The sequence below is a fragment of the Cololabis saira genome, chromosome 13, assembly GCF_033807715.1.
Source record: "Cololabis saira isolate AMF1-May2022 chromosome 13, fColSai1.1, whole genome shotgun sequence".
Taxonomy (NCBI): Eukaryota; Metazoa; Chordata; class Actinopteri; order Beloniformes; family Belonidae; genus Cololabis; species Cololabis saira.
In genome coordinates this window covers 31184778-31204222 of record NC_084599.1, presented here as the reverse complement: position 1 = coordinate 31204222, position 19445 = coordinate 31184778, and the positions used below count along the sequence as shown (strand labels likewise).

The 19445-nt window shown below is 40.4% G+C and overlaps 1 protein-coding gene across 3 annotated transcripts; it reads left to right on the top strand.

Moving 5' to 3' along the window:
• Positions 1-6274: 6274 nt before the first annotated feature.
• meltf (melanotransferrin) lies at positions 6275-18322 on the top strand. 3 transcript variants are annotated; one of them, XR_009783958.1, is made up of 18 exons: positions 6275-6396; positions 6493-6681; positions 7146-7300; positions 7948-8050; positions 8670-8852; positions 9423-9579; positions 10074-10141; positions 10247-10431; positions 11240-11405; positions 11677-11828; positions 11952-12048; positions 12126-12320; positions 13163-13316; positions 14052-14119; positions 14204-14391; positions 15104-15296; positions 16348-17463; positions 17497-18322. XR_009783958.1 is itself a non-coding variant. In XM_061738659.1 (17 exons), the coding sequence occupies exons 2-17, from the start codon at positions 6633-6635 to the stop codon at positions 16413-16415; spliced, it is 2181 nt and encodes a 726-aa protein (XP_061594643.1). In that variant the 5' UTR covers positions 6275-6396; positions 6493-6632; the 3' UTR covers positions 16416-18322. The 3 variants fall into 3 exon arrangements, 2 of the variants coding, with proteins under 2 accessions (XP_061594643.1, XP_061594644.1); XM_061738659.1 differs by having other exon boundaries at positions 16348-18322; XM_061738660.1 differs by lacking the exon at positions 6275-6396 and having other exon boundaries at positions 6472-6681; positions 16348-18322.
• The last annotated feature ends 1123 nt before the right edge of the window (positions 18323-19445 follow it).

The window sequence follows — 19445 nt, the reverse complement described above, 5'->3', positions numbered from 1 at the left end:
CATGACCCAAAAGAGCCCTTCGGGGCTCGCTGGACGCCAGCTTGCCAGCAAGCCTTCGAGGCAGTCATCCAGAACCTCACAACAGCCCCTGTCTTAGCCTTCGCTGATCCCCAGAAACCCTATATACTGCACACCGACGCCAGTACCACCGGGCTCGGTGCTGTGTTATATCAGGAGCAAGATGATCAACTCAGGGTCATAGGCTATGCCAGTAGAGGGCTGTCACGAAGCGAGAGCCGTTATCCAGCGCATAAGCTAGAGTTCCTGGCGCTCAAGTGGTCAGTTACGGATAAGTTCAGCGACTATTTGTACGGCAACCACTTCACCGTTGTAACCGATAGCAATCCGCTAACTTACATCCTGACCTCGGCCAAGCTTGATGCGACTAGCTATAGGTGGCTAGCAGCGCTGTCCACATTTTCATTCAAACTCCTCTATCGTCCAGGAAGGCAGAACGGAGATGCAGATGAATTATCACGCGGACCACATGGGGTGCTAGCAGATGATCTAAAGTCACAAAAAGAGAGAGAACGCATACGGCAGTTCACACAAGATCACCTCTCCGATCCAACTAACATCGATGCAGTTGATCAGTCTGTTGTGAAAGCAATCTGTGATAGACAGCTCACCTACGGGTACATAATTAAAGCTGCAAGCAGCGATGAACGGGCCCTCGCACTCATGGCCACCGTCCCCCATAAGCATATCAGAAATGACACCACCCACGGCTCTCTATGTCAAACGATTCAAAAGTTATAGCAGAAAATAGGGACAACCAATTGGAAGAAGGGGCGGGGCTAATTCAGGCCAATGAAGCTCAAGGACTCAATACAGAGTCCGATGACACCACCCACAACTCTCTACGTCAAACGATTCAAAAGTTATAGTCAGAAAATAGGAACAACCAATCAGAAGAAGGGGCGGGGCTAATTTTCACCAATTATGGTCGAGGACTCAATACCGAGTCCGATGACACCACCCACGACTCTTTATGTCAAACCATTCAAATGTTATGGCAGATAAAAGTTTTCTAGAGGGCGCTGTTGAGCCATTTTGCCACGCCTATTAATGCAAACCATGAAATATCAAATTTATCGCCAGGCCTGGCTTGCATGCCAAATTTGGTGCCTTTTGGGGAACTATCAAATATGGACCAATCAGATGAAGGGGGGGCGCGCTTTTTGGCGTCTAGCATCGCCACGGTAACACTTTTGAAAGAGAAAAGTAATGCGCGTAGTCGCGGGATGGAGTCGCACATTTTGATGTATAACATATCTGGGTTCACGATACGGTTCGGGCCGTATTAATTCTCGAAGGAATGGCATTGCTCCAAAATTACGCGATTAATTCAGAATGTTCAAAATGGCCGACTTCCTGTTCAGTTTCGGCCATGGCGCCAAGAGACTTTTCTTTAAGTTGGGACATGATACAGGTGTGTACCGATTTTCGTTCATGTACGTCAAACCGTATTATGGGGCTTGAGGCGCAAAGTTTTTTCTGTCAGAACCAATCAGATGAAGGGTGGGCACGCTTTTTGGCGTCTAGCGTCGCCACGGTAACGCTTTTGTGGTGTCGGAGGATGGAGACGCACATTTTGATGTATAACACACTTGTGGTAATGTTACGGTTCCTTCGGCAGTATTAACTGCCGAAGGAATGGCATAAATTTCGCCAAAATGACACAATTAATTCAAAATGGGTGACTTCCTGTTCGATTTCGGCCATGGCGCCAAGAGACTTTTCTTTAAGTTGCGCCATGATACAGGTGTGTACCGATTTTCGTGCATGTACGTCAAACCGTATTGTGGGGCTTGAGGCACAAAGTTTTCTAGGGGGCGCTGTTGAGCCATTTCGCCACGCCCATGAATGCATACCATTAAATATCAAATTTTTCACCAGGCCGGTCTTGCGTGCAAAATTTGGTGACTCTTTGGGCACGTTTAGGCAGAGGTGGCAAATCCGGCTTCAGAAAGTAAAAGTCCTACCATGTATTTGTTCTGCACATTCACTCAACCAGCTGATTCTAATCAGCACAGCTCTTCAGCCAGGTAGATGAGCTAATTAGTGAACTCACCTGGTTTTAGTGAATGGACAGAACAAATATATGGCAGGACTTTTACTTTCTGAAGCCGGATTTGCCACCTCTGCGTTTAGGGGGGCAAAAAGGCCCTCCTTTTGTCAGAAGAAAGAAAGAAAGAAAGAAAGAAAGAAAGAAAGAAAGAAAGAAAGAAAGAAAGAAAGAAAGAAAGAAAGAAAGAAAGAAAGAAAGAAAGAAAGAAAGAAAGAAAGAAAGAAAATTCCTGCAGATACAATAGAGGGCCTTCGCACTGAAGGTGCTCGGGCCCTAAAGATGACCTGTAATCAGTGAAATAGTATGTTATGTGCACATTGTATTTTTTACTTACTTTTAACCAAGTAACGCTATAATACCACTCACCTTAACATTTTTTTTTAATTTATTTATTTATTTATTTTTTTACCTTGTCTGCACACATATTAATGATTGATACCATGACGGTAGAAACCAAAAGTATATATATGTGCATTATTACTATATTTAATATATATACATATATATACGCACACATATGCGTACACATATATAAATATACACATACAAACCCAGTGTTTTTTTTGTTTTTTTTTCCTTTTTTGGGGGTGACGACATCCACTGCCAATCCAGGAAGCAGGAACACACGGAGACACACGTCAAGCACTGGAAATCTGCAACAAAAAACCACAAACAAAGCACGAAACCGGCACGGAGCCAGCCAAAACAATAACGGCAATCGACCTAAATCTTGAGATCTGATCGTCGCAGTCTGAGCTAAGCTATCGCTACCGCTACCTAAACCCAAAAACTAGAGAGCCAGCATGCAGGTGAACAAGCCAGTGTGTATGTCTATGTGTGTGTGTGTGTATGTATATGATCACGCGTGTGTGTGTGTGTGTGTGTATATGCATGTGACTAAGTGACTATATGTGTGTGTGTGTGTGTGTGTGTGTGTGTGTGTGTGTGTGTGTGTGTGTGTGTGTGTGTGTGTGTGTGTGTAATAAACCAAACAAAGTTCCACCTGAAGTGTATCTATAGTGGGGGGGGGGGGGGGGGGGGGAGCAACCCCGCCACCCGCGAGACCAGAGGCCGACACGGAAGAGCCTGGAACCCAGGCCACCGGCAACCCCACAGAGGGGAGAAGTAGGAGGGAGGCAACCCACCACCTGCAAGACCCCCCCCCCCACCCGGCGGCGGCCGAGGGGGCCCGCGGGTGGGGCCCCCACGGCGCGGGAAGAAGCAGCCAGGGATCCCGCGGCGGCGGACCGCGACCCAGGCAATCCCCGGCCACCCGGTCCGGGCCGGACACGCGGCCAGGAGGCCCCCACCCTTCAGGCCAACGACCCCCACCCGGCAGGGGGCCAGAGCCGCCCCGGCCGCCGACGCGGGCAGGCGCACCCGTCCCCCACGAAAGTGGCCCTCCAAGACCAGAGGGGCGCCCCGCCGCAGAGGCAGCGGGGGGGACCGGAGACGGGCCCGGAGAGAGGGAACCCCCCAACAAGGCAACACCCGTGCAGGCCCGACAACGGAGGGCCCCAGACCCAGGCATCCCATTCATTCATCCATTCAACTATCCGATATCTATACTAATAATAATATGATATACTATACATAATAATAATAATAATAATAATAATAATAATAATAATAATAATAATAATAATAATAATAATAATAACCATCTTTGTATAATATAATAATGATAAATTATTAAGTTTTGATGTCCTGCCAATGGAGGCCCGAATCCTCCATGGCAGGACCCTTCCATACTGCATTCTCACCGACACAGACACACAATCACGCACCGTTTCCCCCTCCCCGGAGGAGTCCAGCACCGCCAGAAGGCGCCCCAGGCTGCACGGCGAGCCCCGCCAGGCCCGGGAATCCCGACCCACCCATCCCAGGCCGGTGAGGGAGCGCGGGTGATGTGGGACCCCCTCCCGCCCCTGGTGTTGAGTGTATGTGATTAATGCCATAAAAACAGGGAGGGGGGAGGGCCAAGTATCGATTTGACCTTAACATTTTATTGAAAAGAAAAGGGAATGCTTTAATGTATGTTACTCACCAGATAAACACCACTATAGGACCAAAAATATCAAAACTAGCTCAAACTCAACAAAATAGAAAAATAAGTAAATAAATAAAATGTTGACAAGATAGTGGCATTTCTTTGTAAGGGATCAGACATCAATATGTTATTTAAATAGCACTCATTTAATCTTCAAAGCATTAAATACACAATAAAGGAAAAGGAAGGAAGGGCAATAAAAGGTCATATGAATTGATGCTAAATGTGGACGAGACAAAAGAGATGCTGACTGACTTTAGGACTAGACTAAATTGATTCTACTTCTTGAGGCTGCTGAGGACCTTCAGCAAGATTGCAGCAAGATTCTTAAGATATTCAAGCAGACTTTTTCTGGCCAGTGCTCTCTGGCCAGTGCTTCTCTGCAGTCTGACGGATGAGCAGGAACGCAGTCAGGGACACAAATAGATTAAATAAAACGAATTAAGAAGACTGGCTCTGTCATTGGCTGCAGGCGGGAGACATTTGAAGCTGTGGAGGAGAAGAAAACACAGAACAAACTGTTGTCTATCATGGATAACTACCCACTCCACAGGTACCCGGCATCATCTCAACAGCAGATTGTACTCTGGACTTAGTTCATTATGTTTATGTTTAATTAGCCTGTTTGTTTTGATGGATTTATTGTTTTTATGAGCGTGCCTTGCGTCTGTAACCCTGGGAATTTCCCAGCTTGGAATTAATTAAGTCCAACTATCCATATATTTTTTTAACTGAGTTATACAATGTAAATGCAGCAAGCATTGTTGTGACATAGGGGTTACATTAAATTAATGATGCAATGATATTAAATAAAATAATTTTGAATAACTGTCCTCCAGTAAGAGTGTGGGTGAGCAGGATGAGGAGACGCGAGGTTCAGACAAGGTTCATTGCTTTTAACAGCTTCAGGGAAGAAGCCATTTCTCAGTATTTTCATGTGATGTCATGGTCCCATAGGGTATTCATAGAGGACACATATGGGTATTTAAGACACTAAATATGTCATTTAATTGTCCCGTATTGCCTGCCAGAGGGAATTAATTGGAAGTAGAGGAAAGCCAGCACTCGACAGACAACAGGCCTGATAAATGTCTGCAGTAGCCATGACAAAATCGATTTCATTTTGCTGCTCCTCTTATGAACCTATCAACCTGGACCAGAGTGCATCTGCTTTCATCAGAACACAGGACCTTCCTCCAGAGTCCAATTATTGTGATTTCCAGTAGCCTATTGAAAACTTTAAAAATATTTTTCTGACCACATCTCTTCTTCAGAGATGATGACTCACCATTATCGGTTTAGTCTTTAATATTCCACTGGACAGTTCTTTACCCTGACTTAGCAGTTTCAGCTATTTTATTTAGGGAATAAGAATCAGGCTATCCTTATCAGTTGGGAGGCACTGACATATTTGCTTGGTTTGAGTCAAGAGGTAACTTTACATATTATTCAACACAGGTATACAATTACAACATGCAGTGAAATGCTTCATGGTCATGAATTGATAACATTATTAAAACCCAGGGGGAAGGTTGAAAGGTTGCAAATTTAAAATATAAACAAGGTAAAGGACAACTTCAACTTTTCAAAATTTCCCCAGAATAGTGTTTTTAAAACTGGTCTAAAAAGGATTTCAGGGGAAATAACTGATGTTTAGTAAAACTTCATTACATTTTACTGTTGTGGAATCTATCTTTACTTTAGAGCCTGCACATTACAAAAGGTATTATTTTACTTAGTACATCTTTTTCTTTCGAAAAATCTGATACTCCTTTGTATGAACAGGTTAAATTACGGCTGACCTAAATATTAATAACACTATCAACTGTTGCACTTTCGCATTATATTCTAATTCTTCATTATGATTTATAGAAAAATGTATACATTGTATGTATAAAATATTCTTTATTTTCTTAAAATTAGGGTTAACTATGTTCTTAAACTTTTAGTAGCTCATGACAAAGTTAATCTTTTTTTTTTGCATTGTCAGCCTCTTCACACGTGCACAAAGAAGTCGGTGGTATACTGTAAGCTGGTAAACAGGTTCCTTGTGTTTGCATTTTTCAGCAGCCAGAGCAGTGAGTCAGTCACTGTGAGCCTCAAAGTGTTGGCCTGAGTCCATCCTTCTCACTGGACATCAGTGGAAAAGCCCCACACGGATGTAGGACAGGAGTTTGCGGGAAGCAGAGGTGGAGTCCAAACTGTAAAAAGGCCCCTCTGTCTGGGCTCTGGTCTGTGAGTCAGCCAGGCACCAGGAGCAGACGTGTTAGACCAGGTAAAACAGGCACACTTCATAAACTCTACACTCAGCCTCAAATTCTCCTTGAACGACAATTTGCAGGCGACAAAGCTGTAAATCTGTATCTCACAGAGCCATCCGGGCATCATACAAGGACTTTAAACCAGATCCTGCAGACAGGCGGAGGACTTTGACTCAGGCGTCGACATATAAGTGGAGATCACCGACAGAGAGCATTTCATCTCAAGCTGTACAGGAGAAAGGCTGACACCATGGCCAAGTGGAGGACTCTGGGAGTTTTACTCCTAATACAACATACTGGTAAGGAAAAAACACTTTTAAGAAATACAAATAATCTAAAGGTAAACGATTTTTCATGAGTTTCATGAGAAGTTACTGTACATGAGAGTCTTTTGAGTTAATATGCATTTCTTCACCTAAAATGAGCAGGGTAATAATATCAGTAAAATATTTGTTGGTTTTTCATGTATTTTACTGTGTTTTAAAGGGTAAGGCAAAATAAAGACCAAAAAGAAACACCATTGATAAGGTTTCTATTATCAAGGTGAATGGAATATACTGCAGTGGAATCCAAACAGATGATAGCTGAGTTACCTCTGTGTGTTAAACCTGATAAGAAAAGACAAACTGCAACATTTTCAACAAAACATGGCTTTTTCAGATCCCTCTTGTTAACAAGTGTGCTGAAGCACAGGCCTAAAACTAAAATAATGTGTACATAAATCAACTCAGTCTGTCTGTCACATTTGTTTTTACCCCATCAGTGTTCTGCCAGAGCGACATCAGGTGGTGCACCGTCTCCGACCCTGAGCAGAGGAAATGTCAGGCCATGTCTCAGGCTTTCTCAGAGGCCTCCATTCGACCATCCCTGAGCTGCGTCCAGGGGAATACCGTCGAGGGCTGCATTCAGAAACTGCAGGTTGGCTTTGAATAATATGAGCTTGATGTCATATTTAAGGTTTATTATACTCAACCTCTGTGTTCCATGATGTAAAGCTCGACTCATAAAAGCAACTGAAATGAAAAAGAATAAAGAATAAGGAAAAAAATGTTAAATAAGGCAAACTACTGTTGCCCATAAAATTTAAACAAAACATTCTTTTACATTCTGTCAATAAAAGCAATATTTCTGGAAAAGTGATATTCAAAGGAATATTTCTGGAAAAAATTATTAGTCCAACTTTATGGGCAACAGTGTAGATAGAAAGTTGCAATGAAGTAGTTAATAGATTAACCGTTATCGGAGAGCACCAAACATGCTGAGTTGCTTTTGATAAAGGCACAGTAGGAGTTTCCTGATAAGGTGTCTTAATTTCTTGAAATTTTCATTATGTAAAAACTCTCAAAATGCTTAATTTTAACAGAGTTGCCTTACGTTTGTTAAAGCATTAGCTCTTAATAAATAACTTTCAATTTCCCTAAAAACATTGGGTATTTATGTTACTTCCCTTTTTCCACACGAGCCGGTCGTACCAAAGAAAAATAAACATTGTAATATCATTGGTTGTGACCGTTTTTGTAATTGTTCTTTTTTTTCCTTTCTTTCTTTTTTTTGTGTCTCTGAAGAATAAAGAAGTGGATGCCTTGTCCATGTCCGCTTCTTCCATCTACACTGCAACCAAGACCGCCTCCATCAAGATAGCTGCGAGTGAATCCAAAGCTGGTGGTGGTGAGACTCAACTTTTGACTCAAAATGATAACTGAGAGAGAAAACCTGGAGTCTTGCAGTAGCTGTACTATACACAAATAGTTAGTGTATGAGCTTTTGCAATCCCTAAACATTTGTCAAGCATTGGCTAATGTGAATGTAGGGATACCAGAGCTAGCATTTCCAAAGGTAAAATAAGAACCTGGACTAAACAAACAGTAGATTCATTACAGATAAATTGTGGAATTATAACCTTTTTTTAAGTTTTTGGAGTCAATTTGTCCAGAGCATATATTCTGACTAACGAAAGAAAGGACATATTTTGCAATCTATTTATAATTATATTCTTTTTCTGTATAAATCTCTGTTTAAACATCTTGAGAATCCCCTCTTTGATGTGTCATGTACTGGGTTTTATAATGGCCTGGGTTAATCTGTAACAGAGAAGCTTCCGGAATTTCATTTATTGGTTATGGCACCTATAGCTCTGATTATTATCACTGTATTGCATGTAAGATATTTCAAAACTGGAATGGCAGGCTGTACCTTGATCTTCTAGATCTTATTTCTGTTCCCTGAAGATAAGGATGCAGAGCGAACAGCACGTTGACCATTTCGCTATGTGCTGTTGTTTCCTCAGACACAACCACCTACTACGCAGTTGTGGTTGTGAAGAAAAACAACCCTGGCATCAACGTACACAACCTGGCAGGAAAGAGGAGCTGTCACACCGGGAAAGGCCGAACTGCTGGCTGGAATATGCCAATAGGATACCTCATAGACCAGGGCTACATGTCTGTGATGGGCTGCAACATCCCAGATGGTAAGAAAGACCTGTAAAAGATTTCAATATGTGCTTTGCTGGGATGAAAAGCACAGTCATTCTTCCAAAAGTAAGACAACCCCCCCCCCCCCCAAAAAAAAAAAAAAACAATAAAAAACACTGAAGTGTTTCAGAAATCAAGTTAGTTCATTCTGTCAATTAATTACAGCTATTTATTTATACACCAAAAAAATGGGCACCATGGAAAAAATGGAAAAGGGTACTAAATCAAGCTTTTGCATTATTGTAGGGAAAAAGCTGTTACTGATCAGAATGCAAAGCAGGAATGGGAGTGACAGAATAAACTGTGGATAAGCCATGGCCTAACATGGCGTTACCTCATAATGTTACATACAAATACAGGAGATTCTTGGTGTGTGATTATGACGCTTGATTTCACCACAACAAGGTCATTCATTTGGTTCCTTGTGGAAGATTTTTTGATGTTACAAAAGTCATAAGAAAAATACTTTATTCTTATGTGATTAAAAAAAAAAGGTTACAAAATATAACACATATAGCACTTGATTAAGTGCATATAAAACATCATTACTGTTTGTTTGTGATCAGGTGTGGCACATTTCTTCAATGGGAGCTGTATCCCTGGAGCTAACATGCCCGGTGACCCTGCATCCCTGTGTTCGCTGTGCAAAGGAGACGGCAAAGGAGGCCACAAGTGTGAGACAAACAGCAATGAGATGTATTACAGCTACGACGGAGCGTTCAGGTAACACCCATTCATTCACATACTTATGCAGTTATAGAGGAGTTACTATTTAGGTTTACCTGTACGATTTTGTCCATTATGGGAATAGGGTTTTGCAAAAACTGTCTGTTAATGTATCCTGTGTGAGCAGTGAAAATGGTGAGAGTAAATTAAAGTCATTTTTGTTAAAAGACCAGGCACTGGAACAAAAGTTCTCTGCACAAAAGATGGAAGCATTTATAAAACCCAAGCTAAGCAGCTGCTAGTGGTTCTCAGTAAAGTGAAACATTTCTCATATCCTTCTAGGAATGTACTCCTAGTGGTTTTAAAGATTAATTAAGTGAAAAGTTATATTTGTATTTATTTTGGATCTGGTGCTCTGGGAAATGCAGCTGGACGGTCTTCAATGCTTGTGTTAAAAACCGTGCTCTCAAATGAAATCAAAATAAAAGTTGGAAATACAAAACTAACATTTTGAAACGTCAACATTAGCTTCTATGACTTCGCTTTTGCAGGTGTTTGGTTGAAGATGCGGGACAGGTGGCATTTATCAAACACACAATTGTGGCGGAGAACACCGATGGTAATATTTTGGTTATTAGCTGGTTATGATAGTAACTGATGAATTATTCATTCATAATCCCAATGTTCTACAAGTCCGTCAGTTGACCAGCTTTTACCTTCCCAGGTCAGGGCCCAGTCTGGGCACAGGGTCTGAAATCGACTGACTATGAACTGCTGTGTCGCGATGGCACCAGGGCTCCTATCAATCAGTGGCAAAGGTGCCACCTGGTTCGAGTCCCATTCCGTGGCGTGGTGGTTAACAGTGACATCACTCCCTCTGTGGTCTACAACATGTTGAAGGAAGGCCAGGTATATCTACGAATGTGTTCAACAGTAATGCCTTATCCCCACTTGTCACTCTATGAAATACCGTTCATGCCTCCCTAAAGGTAAATAGAAATGGTGAAACTCACCACTTGTGACACCAGGGAATGCGGGTGAAGTTCTTGTGGCTTATGATGACCGCAAATTCTCCAAAACAGTAACTTAATCAAGGTGTGGTTCATTTGAAGGAGGCCTAGTGAAGTAGTTGGCCACTAAAGAGCGGTTTTCACCATATGACCATAACACGGTCACTCTTACAAACAAATATCAAGCTAAGCTGAATGTCAATAACTTCATCAATATTACTTCTGACAGCATGAGAAAAGCTGACAGTGCATGACAGCGTTAGCAAATTTTAATTTGCGTAACTCCCACGACCGCATGAGAGTTGACAGCCTTTAGACATACAGAGAGACAAATAGTTAGGTTTAGATGTTAAAAGATTAATGATTACAAATAAAAAAACACATGGTTAGTCTAAAACATTGACAAATCTGCCAGAGGTTACTATAAGAACAACACAGTACCCATCTCTACTTATCCACTTTGGACAGATGGACAAACTTGTAAAGCTCATCATATTTTCTTCTTGGACTGGGGTGGGGAAGCAGACCTTTAACTTAACAAAAGTGCAGTATGCTTAGATATTGAACCCAATGATGAAACATCCTCACGTTGCGTGCAAGTGTAATAATAAATCCTATATGATACGATAGATATATAATGATCTATAAGACTCATTATAACGACCCTATTGGTGTTGCATATTTCAAAAGTAACATCTTGTTTTCAGGAAAAATCGGGCTTCAACATGTTCTCATCTGTGAATTATGGCGGGGGAACTGTTCTTTTCTCTGAATCGACCATCAAATTTGAGGGGCAAGTGACAGAAGACCCGCAGAAGTGGATGGGTGACAGCTATTATAACGTGCTGAAAGCCATGGGCTGTAAAGCTGAAGGTAAGGCATGTTTGTCAAGTACTGATGTAAATCTGTGATGAGGAAAAGTACAATAGCCCTGATTATGTGGTTATGTGTACAAATCGTATTTCATGTTAAGAAAGAAAGAAACTTTGGTTTTACCCAAACATACCTTCCAATTACAATCACTGACAAACTTATGATACTGTCATATTTTTTTTATCATTTCGACATTTTACGACAACAGTGAAACAAAAAAAGATGAAATGTGACATATGCCTAACTATTCATTTTTCCACCAACATAATAGCGATTCCCAGTCTTCTGCGATGGTGTGTGATGTCCAGTTCTGAGCGGCAGAAGTGTGCTGACATGGCCACAGCCTTCCAAAGCAAAGGTCTAACCCCCAGCATCTCCTGTATCGATGGTGAATCTGTGACTGACTGCATGGATAAAATCAAGGTAGGTGATGCTGGTTTGGCTACAGTGTTGTTCTTTAACCTCCTATTAAAACCCGCTCAGAAAACACTACTTTGCAGCAAAGGGATGAAATTATAACTTTTCTTCCTTCTCATACTTATGCAGAACAACCTGGCTGATGCCGTCACTCTGGATGGAGGTGACATCTACACGGCAGGCAAAGACTATGGCTTAGTCCCCGCTGCTGCCGAGAGCTACACAAGTGAGACACTCAGGTAGAATTGCACTGTGTGCTTGCAAAAAACAGTGAGAAACTCATGCTTTGCTCTTCTTGTCTAGGTGACGGTGACGGTTCCAATTACTATGCAATTGCAGTGGTGAAAAAGACTAGCACTGACATCCGTAACATTGACGACCTGCGCGGCCGTCAGTCTTGTCACACTGGATATGGTCGCACAGCTGGCTGGAACGTTCCCATCGCTATGCTGATGGAGAGAGGCCTGATCAAACCTCACGAGTGTGAAATACCTCAAGGTCAGTGTCAGTGCATCTGTGCATGTCACAGATGTAAGCAGATGGAGTCAGTCAGACCTTTTCTAAACCCACCGGACAAAAGTAGTTTTTGGTTTTCTGCTTTTTTTTTTTTTTAAATTAGCCTCTAAGACCTGGCATCCACATATGTGAACATCAGATCTTGGATTGTCTTCACAATAATTTAATTATGCCCAACAAGGGCCTGAAACAACAAAAACTAAAAAATGCTTAGGGGTTTAGGATGTTAATGAATAAATAAAAGTAATTTTTTTTTTCTTTTCCTTTTTTTAAATGAATGTTTTGATTTTTTTTAACCAAAAAAGTAGCAGGTTTATTTAAGTTGCTTTTTCTGGGTGACTATTAATCAAATACCAAAATTGTTTAGATAACGCAATATAACCTTGAATTATTATTATTTTTTTTTTAAATGCTTAGCTTTTATCAACAAATTTTCTTTTTCCGGAAGGTAAAATTAACTCAATTCTGAAAATCAACATAGGTGCCTTACACTATCTGCAATGCCAATGTTTTCAGTAACCACTTCATTCCTTTCTCTCTCTCTTTTTTTAAATATGAGCATTAGCAAGAAACATATTTTTTGTAAAGCAATGTAAAGAAATGAATTTAAATCCCTTGCATTGGACATCCCCATCATATATTCCCCACAAAGGCATTTCATGGTAGTTTTGCAGTTCAACTCAACCTCAACTACATAAATTGACTTCTGCTCGGAGTTGAAGCTCCTGTAGAGCTACAGGTTGCCACACATTAGATTAGAGATTAAATAGATTAAATCCTGCCAGACAATGACTTTGTATTTCCCCGTCTTCCATGATGCTCAGCGGTGGGAGATTTCTTCAAGCAGAGCTGTGTTCCTGGAGCCAATCAGGACGGTTTCCCTGACAACCTGTGTGGTCTGTGTGTGGGAGACACCTCAGGACAGAACAAATGCCAGAAGGGAAAAGACCTGTATGATGGATATGATGGAGCATTCAGGTACAAAAGATACCCCAAAGCCTTCACCTCGACACCCTCGACACATGTACTGGTGGACCTCCAGTGATTAGTCACACAAGAACAATGTGATATCATTTTACAACGTTTGTACTTTGACAGAAATCACTGTTTATTTGTTTGTCATTTTCTGAGTAAAAAATACCAGATTGAGTGGGAACCCATGGCTGTGGCTGAACATGTATGCAATAGGAGTCACAATAGTAGAACCCTGAAAACCTTTTGTCTTTTACACAATCTTCATCCAAGTGGCTTGATTCCATTGTTTCATCTGGAGTCCCATTCGTATCGTGGCCAAAAGATGGAAATATTCGTACAGAGCAACAACAGCTAGAGACTTAGACGGAGAGTGAGATTGAATCCAACATACTAGAATACTGTGTTTCTTTTTACAAACAAGACAGAAGTAGCCTGATCCAAGCTTTATGTTCTTCATGATCTTTATGAATTACTTTCTGATGACACCGCACATCAGAGTACTGAGATCTGTAACTATGGTAGATGGTTCCTGCAGGAATGCACTTCTATGTATGATATTTTCTAGGATTCCTGTACTTTATACATTAATGAGTAATCTGAGAATGTTTCATGCTGATCTATTCCAGGAAAACTCTGCCACTTTTTATTCAGGAAACCTGAATTAGATGCTCATTTATGTAACAACGCCCTTCTCATGTATCAAATTATATCATATTGTTTGTTTACTTTTTCTTTTAGGTGTATGGCCCGTGGCAATGGCGATGTGGCTTTTGTGAAGCATTCTACTGTCTTTGGAAACACTGATGGTAAAAAAAAATAAAAAAAAATGACTCCAGTATTTTATTTTACAGAGCCAATAAATATAGCTAATAGTTTGATTGTTTTTCTAGGTCAAGCATCTGGATCATGGGCTAATGGTCTCCAATCAAAGGATTTCCAACTCCTCTGTCCCCATGGATCCAAAGCAGAGGTCTCACAGTACAAAAGCTGTAACCTGGCCAGAGTTCCTTCTCATGCTGTTATGGTACGGCCTGATACCGACATCCACGCTGTCTACGGACTCCTGGACCGTGCACAGGTTTGTGTTCAAATCTACGCTTTATATGGGAATGAGTGAAACGGGAAGTTCACAGATGAAATATGGGGATCCCTGAATCTTCCATGGGATTAAACTTTCTTAGTCTTAAAATTTTATACAAAATACACGTTACACTTAAAAAACTGTGTCTGAGCGAACCACAAAACATCTGGACCATTGTACTGGTAGGACATTGTAAATGTTTCACCATTAAACTTTTAAAAAAGGTGAAAAGAGCTTTTTTTTTTTTTAACTTATTCCGGAAATAATAGGCATTCAATCAGAGCTGTAATCATAGTTTTATTGGTTCAAACTCCAATACCTCTTGGTACAGCCTTTGAAAAAGCAATTGCACTATCATTTGTATCATTTCAAGTTGAGGAAAGAATTTAAAAACAATTGAATTGAAGCTAAAAAGAGTTTATATATTTTGAAACCCACGAGTTTCTTCTACTTCTACTCCTGTGACCTCAGTGCTAACTAGGTGAAAATGCAGGTCTCTGTATGAAGAATAGTGTTTCCATTTGTTTGTTTAATAGAAATACAGTAGTGTTTTGTCTGTTCAGACTAAGTAAACTTCACAGTTGGATAAGTGGACATCACAGACTAGCTGGAACGTTGAAAAAAATCAAAGTTGCAGATAACTCTGGTATTTATTGAGTTTCTCTTTTTCTCTGTACCTATGCTTTGTCCATTTATCTGCTCTCTGCAGGAACATTTCGGCAGTGACACAAACCCTGGCTTCAGGATGTTCGACTCTCAGGCCTACACAGGCACAGATCTCATCTTCAAAGACTCCACTGTTCGCATGGTGGGGGTTGGCGACAGAAAGTCCTACCAGGAGTGGTTGGGTCAGGGCTACCTGGACTCACTAGTCGACCTGGACTGCAACTCATCCAGCACCGGTAAGAAGCACAGGAAAGGGTCATTTGATATTTGGACCACAAGTTTCTTGCAGCCACTATAATATGAACATGAAGTTACAGCTGCGACACGAACAAGGCAAAACTCTTATCTGTCCAATATCGGGAGTAAACAAAATTGATACTGTTCAAGTTAAAGCACTTGTTGTGGAAAAACCCATTAAATGCTCGTTAATATGTTCTTTCCAACTAGGTGAATAACTGGACTGAAACTGAGTGTCTAAATTACCAAGAATAAGACTTGAGGAAAGATCCAGATTTCATTAGATTTAATTAAACAGTTGCATGCAAAAGGGTCAAAACACACATGAGGCGTCTCGATGCAGAATGACAATGAAACAAAGGAAGCATAATAATTTTAAGGCATAAAGGATGATTAATTCTTACAATTTGAGTAGACAAAAACATCTTTAAGGTCAGTGTTAATCTTTTTGGGGCAGACTACCAGTCTGCACAATTAGTTGGGCCAAGGCTATATTTTGCTGCTCTAAGCAGTTATGGTTTAATCAAGTGGCCAAGGCAAAATTTTCCATCACAGCACTACAGAAAGTTTTTAATGTAAAAATATCTATTATGATTTAATTTGAAGGAATATCTTGTTGTTTGTAAGAAGTGTTGTCCAGCTCTTGCTGGGTAGTTAACGAACAAAATCCCTGGGTAACGTTGGACTCCCGTCCCAGTCGTCTCTTGAGAAAGCTGTGTAATGTGCCACTTTGTCACAAACCAATAACAATGAAATTAGCTCAATGAGATTAAAGAAAGTAATAATGGAGGAGAAAAAAGCAAAAGAGGCTGTGTTGGGCCATCATTTCATTTTTTTTTTTAAAGAAAGAAATGGTGTGTAGAAACGCACCATAATTCAATATGAGCTTACTTATCTATTAAAAGAATAAATAAGCTAGGAAAAACAAATACATGAGCTCATATTGGAAAACTAAAGAGTAGTGCTTTTAAGCATCAAAATTATATCAAAGCTGGCTTTCAGATATTCAGTTGTAAAACCACCTCTCTTATGTTCTGCTTGTACTTCCAGTTGAGTCATCTGTGCGGCTGCTGCTGATGGCCCTGCTCAGCATCATTCTGACCACCGTTTGGCTGTGAAGATATTGCTGGTCTCCTCTCCTGCAACATCTTTTTTTCTCTCCCTCCGCTCTCAGACTTGTCTGGGTCTTCCTCTGCTCCTTTCCCTCACATTAACATGAAAGTGTAACCATTGTGATTGCTGTTCATTGAGCTCGCATGTCATGGCTTCAGTAGTTTAGCCCTGCTTTTTCTACCCGTCTTAATTTTACATTATGAGGATAGCGTGTTGAAACTGCCGTTGGATTTTAAACGCTACTGGTGTTAAAGCAAATGAAGCACAGGGGCCTTTTATGGCAGAGGTGTGAGCAAGCAAACCGCCAAAGTTTCAGCCTGTGCGAACGTGAATGTTGCCTCCACTTTATTTACTGAAGGTGAGCTGCCATATCAGTGAATATGCTGCCACCTGTTACATTACTCTAGTGCTTCACTGCTATTTACTCTAAAAAGCCTGTTTCATAAAGAAGAGACAGTCAGACTCTTCACCTCATGGAAGCCACTAAAAATATTTCAAGTTTACCTCAAGTTAGAAAAGATTTCCTCTCTGATACCTTTCAAACTGTATTGACCTCACCTGATATAACTCCAGGCTCTAGATCAGCTCTCTGTTGTCGAAGGCTTTATGTGAGTACAAGGTTGTTGTTCTGCTGCTGCTGCACACTCTGCGAATCCTGCAGGTAAACATGGGCTTTTCTTGTCTGAGGCTTTTATGACGTCACACTAGTGAAAGTGGATCGATTGCATTCACACAGGGCCGTGTTGGGTATAAGTGACTCAGTGTGTTTCCATAGGCTGCATCCGCTTCATGCGTTCTCCTCAAATGTTTCAAATTAATATGATAATTCAATCAAAAATTCAGCATCACGTTGACATTTTTTGCTGTGTATTTGGTCTTATTTGACACTTTTGAATTTGAACAACTTTATGAGCATGTGGTCCGTTACCCATGCTTACAAATGCCTGCTATGTGATTTATTGCTTGTGTTGTTCTCTCAGATGTAAGTCGCTTTGGATAAAAGGGTCTGCTAAAGGACAGTAGTAGTAGGTGTAGCAGTAGTAGTAGTAGTAGGTGTAGCAGTAGTGGTAGTAGTAGTACTGGTAGTAGTAGTAGTAGTAGTAGTAGTAGTAGTGGTAGTAGTATTAGTAGTAGTTGTAGTATACTTAGTGCTTTCCTTCCATTTCTCGTACTTTTCACTAATTTGCTCAGAAACGGAGTGAGTTAAACTGACAGCTTTGTCAGGCTCCGTCCGATTTGGGGAGAACATGAAGACCATGTCCTATGATTTATGTTGATACTGAATTGATTTTTTTCTTGCACAGGTTTGGGTCAAATAAGTAGTATAAGAAATGACGCAACCTTTAAGTAATTCGTTTAACTTTTTTGACTCAAAAATGTTCAGATTATTGTCGAACCTCAATTAGAAAACTGACTCATTTTTGGTTTGGGTAGGCTTTTGCCTCAGTTTCTTTAGTCATGCAAAAGTTTTAAAAGAACTACCGGTAGTTTAATTTGGGCCATAGGTAATTGTTTTTATTTTTACAATTAGCGTTTTACAATCGAGTCTCTTACTCAAACAAACTCACTCCAGAAAAGCCTCATCTCAATTTAGGCTAATCAATTCTCTTCTTATATTTCCTGCAATGCTATAATGTTGTTTGTTATTTTAAAATGTCAACCTGATGTGTATTTTCTTATGATGAGAGATTTATTTTTTATATGAAGTTCAGGTGCCATATCAGTGCATATGTACCGACTCATGCTGTCAGAGTCTAATCTTCTCTTCCTTCTAATAGAGATTTATTTCTGTGTGAAATAACTATGTGACTAATATTTAGTTGCCAGGCCAGTGTGTCTGCATAAGTATTACCTCATAAAGCTACAGTCTATGCTTGTTCAAACTAAATAAATGCATTCACAGCAAACCTCACTGTATGGTGTGATTGTTATTTGGCATTCCTTTTCTGCATAACTGTCTCCCTCATCTTTGTCACGTATCACCTATTTAAAAAAAGAGATTTACCTCAATCATGCAAACAGCTTACATTTTTCTGACTAGTCCACAATTCACTTTTCAGAGTTATTATAGACAAGTAATAATTTCTCGGAGGTCATGTTCTGGGTCTCTGGAAAGCGCCTAGAGACAACATTTGTTGTATTAAACGCTATACAAGTAGGTGAAAGCAAATTCTCACATTGGGAAATAAATAAACAAGAATCACTGTTGCTACCACAGCCAAAACAAAACAAAACAAAAAAAAACTTAATTAGGGTGGATTTCTTTTTTTTTTTTAGTTTCGCTTCTTGTTAAATGTTTGCTTTTGTTGACAACTGAAGTCGTTGTCTTTGGACCTGGTCAATCCTTAATAATTCTAGATGGCATTATTTTGACTTCTAGTACTACGAAGAGGATACTTGTAGTTACTTTAAACCATAATTTTCCTTTAAATAACACATAAAACTAATTTCTAGGACTGCCTTCTTTCACCTTCATAATATAAAAAAAAAGGAAAACCCTATCTCAGTTATATGGAATAACTCAGTTATATGGAATAACTAATTCCCCACTCTTAGCTTCCTGTTCAGCACAAGACTTAGAATTCCTCTCATCAAAAACAAATACTTTCATATCATTCAACTATATTTATATAGCATTTATTACAGTGAAAGTTGTCTTTAGGCACTTTCCAGAGACCCAGCACATGACCCCCAAGCATCTATTACATAAACAATGGCAGGTAAAAACTCCCTCAGTGGGAGAAAAACCTTAAGCCAAATAGTGGCAAGGAAAACCTCCTCTTTAAGAGAGAAGTAACCTTGAGCAGGTCTTGGCACATAAGGGGGGACCCTCCTGTTGAAGGCCAGCTGAATAGAACAGGAAAAAGGAGATAGGAAAAAGAGATTGAAGAACAGAGAGAGGAAAGACACAGATATATTGTCAAAGGTGCAAAAGACAAGATATATTAATATTAATTATCCATTAGCAGGAGAACTAAGAATTGTATGGACATATTACTCATACATGGTTAGTCGTGCACTACAGGGATGACTAC